At 42.4% G+C, this 2,500-nt stretch overlaps 1 protein-coding gene across 2 annotated transcripts in view; it reads left to right on the forward strand.

The window, feature by feature from the left end:
• The window catches only part of LOC138862036 (nephrin-like), a 286,321-nt gene that overhangs the window by 171,029 nt on the left and 112,792 nt on the right, over positions 1-2,500 (forward strand). For both annotated transcript variants that reach the window (XM_070123188.1, XM_070123189.1), the window contains exon 5: positions 1,825-2,028. In XM_070123188.1, coding sequence (XP_069979289.1) covers positions 1,825-2,028 — 204 coding nt within the window. The remainder of the gene's footprint in view (positions 1-1,824; positions 2,029-2,500) is intronic.

Below are 2,500 nucleotides of genomic sequence, written 5' to 3' on the forward strand. Positions count from 1 at the left end.
AAGAAGATGAACAGAAGGTGTGCGTGTGTGTGAAGTGTACTTATAAATGCGGAGGAGAAGAACGAGGGGAAGAAGAAGGAGCGATAGGAGAGGAGAGGAATTGTGGACGAAGAGCAAGAAAAGAAGGAATAAGGTGTGCATGAGGAGGAAGGAGAAGAGGGAAAGAATATAAAGAGAAGAAAGAAGATACAGAGAAGAGAGAGGAGGGGGCGTTTTGAGAAGTAGGAAGAGATTTAAAAAGGAAAGAAAAAAAAGTGAGGAGAATGAACGGATGAGATATGAGGAGGAGGAGCAGGAGGAGGAATATATGCCAAGGCATTCCTTCATGTGGAGTTATGTGATATACTGCCTGTACACATGTGGTAGTGCGTTATTCCTGCTCGATACTAATAAGAAAAAGTGGTCATGGAATGTGCACTTGAGCTGAACATGTGACCACGTAGGCGTATGAGAGTACAGTCAAATGAACACCATTAAATTCCACAGATCAAAAATTCAACAACCAAAGCGCGTCTAAAAGCATACGACCTCTCAAAGCGCGCACACACTCACACCCACACACACAAACACACATTAACACCCACACTCACTCACACAAAACCCCCCTTCCGCCTTTTATACACACACACACACCCACCCTCCCTCTCCCATCCACACACACGCACCCCATTCACCACCCACACATAATCACCCGCACCAACACACCCTCAAAAAGCAATCAACTCCCATAATATTTTCCCTGGCAAAAATATAGTACACATATACCGAAAATAACAGGACGTTAGAGCAGTGACTACATTTACTCAGTTAGCCGTAATTTTCCGGTAATTTGGCCCGTAAAATGTGTCGCTGGACACGCACACTTAGGTCGAATCAAGTCGATTAAGAGTGATAGAGCGTTTAATTATCACTTTTTTTTTTCCTTTTTCATTAATCTATTTTTATTCACCGAAAGATGGCACAGGGAGAAGCAAGGGACAAATAGGTGTTGATTTTTATACACCAATTGGTTTGTTTTGTTCAAGTGATACTGAAGGGTTTGATACAATGACGATGATCATGATCTCTTTACTATAACTTGTGCTGCTGTTAAGGCTGTTATCGTCGCTAAAATCGTCGCTATCATTTTCTCATCATCACTGTTATTTTCAGTTATGATATTCATTATCATTATCATCTGTAGATGGAAATATTGCTTTTGGCATAGGTATATCACCGTTACTTTCATCATTGTTGCTGTTATCTTTATTGTTATTGTTGTTGTTATCATCATAATTATCCTTATCATTATTATCGTTATTGCTAATACCATTATTACTATTATTATTATCATCACTGATATTACTATCATTATCATTATTATCATCATTATTGTTATTATCATTATTATTATCAATATCATTATCATTACAGTTGCTGTTGTTTCATCTTTGCTGCTGTTATTATTTTGATTATTCTTTATTGTTATGATCATTTGAATTAGTGATATAAGCAATAATAGTAATAGAATCATTACTATCACCATCACTTTATGCATTATAATTCTTGTTATAAACATGCTATCATGAGCATTATAACAGCTAATCCCATCCCCATCAGTATTACTAACAGCATCAGAATCACCATTTTCGACGTCACCCTCAATAACATTCCTCATTACAATCATCATTTTATTACTGATCATCACAATCAAACCCATTTCACCCCCCCCCCCCCTACCACCCCCTCCTTCTGACTGGCCTCTCTATCTACCCCCCCCCCCCCCAAAAAAAAAAAAAAAAAAAAAAAAAAAAAAAAAAAAAAAAAAAAAAAAAAAAAAAACAGGACGCCCTCCGCCCGAAGTCGTGTGGCTGGTGGACCGGAAGGCGTGGCCGACGGAGGTGACGCGGGAGGGCGGAGGCTACACGAGGGCGTCGCTGGTGCTGCCGAGGCTCACCAGGAACCACTTGAACGCCATCATCGAGTGTCGCGCCTCCACCTTCAACGGGTCGGCCTCCTCCTCGTCCGTGGTCACCCTCGACATGAACTGTGAGTACAAAGTGGTTGTGAGTTGGGTGGCAGAGGTGGGCTGCTGGGTGGGCCGTTGGGTGGGCTGCTGGGTGGGCTGCTGGGTGGGCCGTTGGGTGGGTTGTTAGGTGGGTGGATTCCCTTGGACTACCAAGTTGGGTTCTATAAGTTGGTTGGGGTGGGTCGGGTTTGTGGTGAAAGTGCCGACTCCTCGTCCTTCTCTATGGTATCAAGTGTGAGGGTAAGGTTGGCGCATAAAGTGGATTATCAGTTAGTTTATATGGCTTGGTTATCAGGGCACTTATAAGTTGGTCGGGTGGGTTGGGCCGAGTGCCGCGCCGCCCAACTCGCCTCGTCCCTTGCGAAGCGCGATATAAAGCATGACATTGCATAAATTGGCTCTAATGCGTGTAACTTGGTTGTTAAATAAGGTTATAAGTTGGCTTATAGACTCGCATATAACTAGGTTTATAAGTTGGCTTATGAGCTGGTT

The sequence above is a fragment of the Penaeus vannamei genome, chromosome 6, assembly GCF_042767895.1.
Source record: "Penaeus vannamei isolate JL-2024 chromosome 6, ASM4276789v1, whole genome shotgun sequence".
Classification (NCBI taxonomy): domain Eukaryota; kingdom Metazoa; phylum Arthropoda; class Malacostraca; order Decapoda; family Penaeidae; genus Penaeus; species Penaeus vannamei.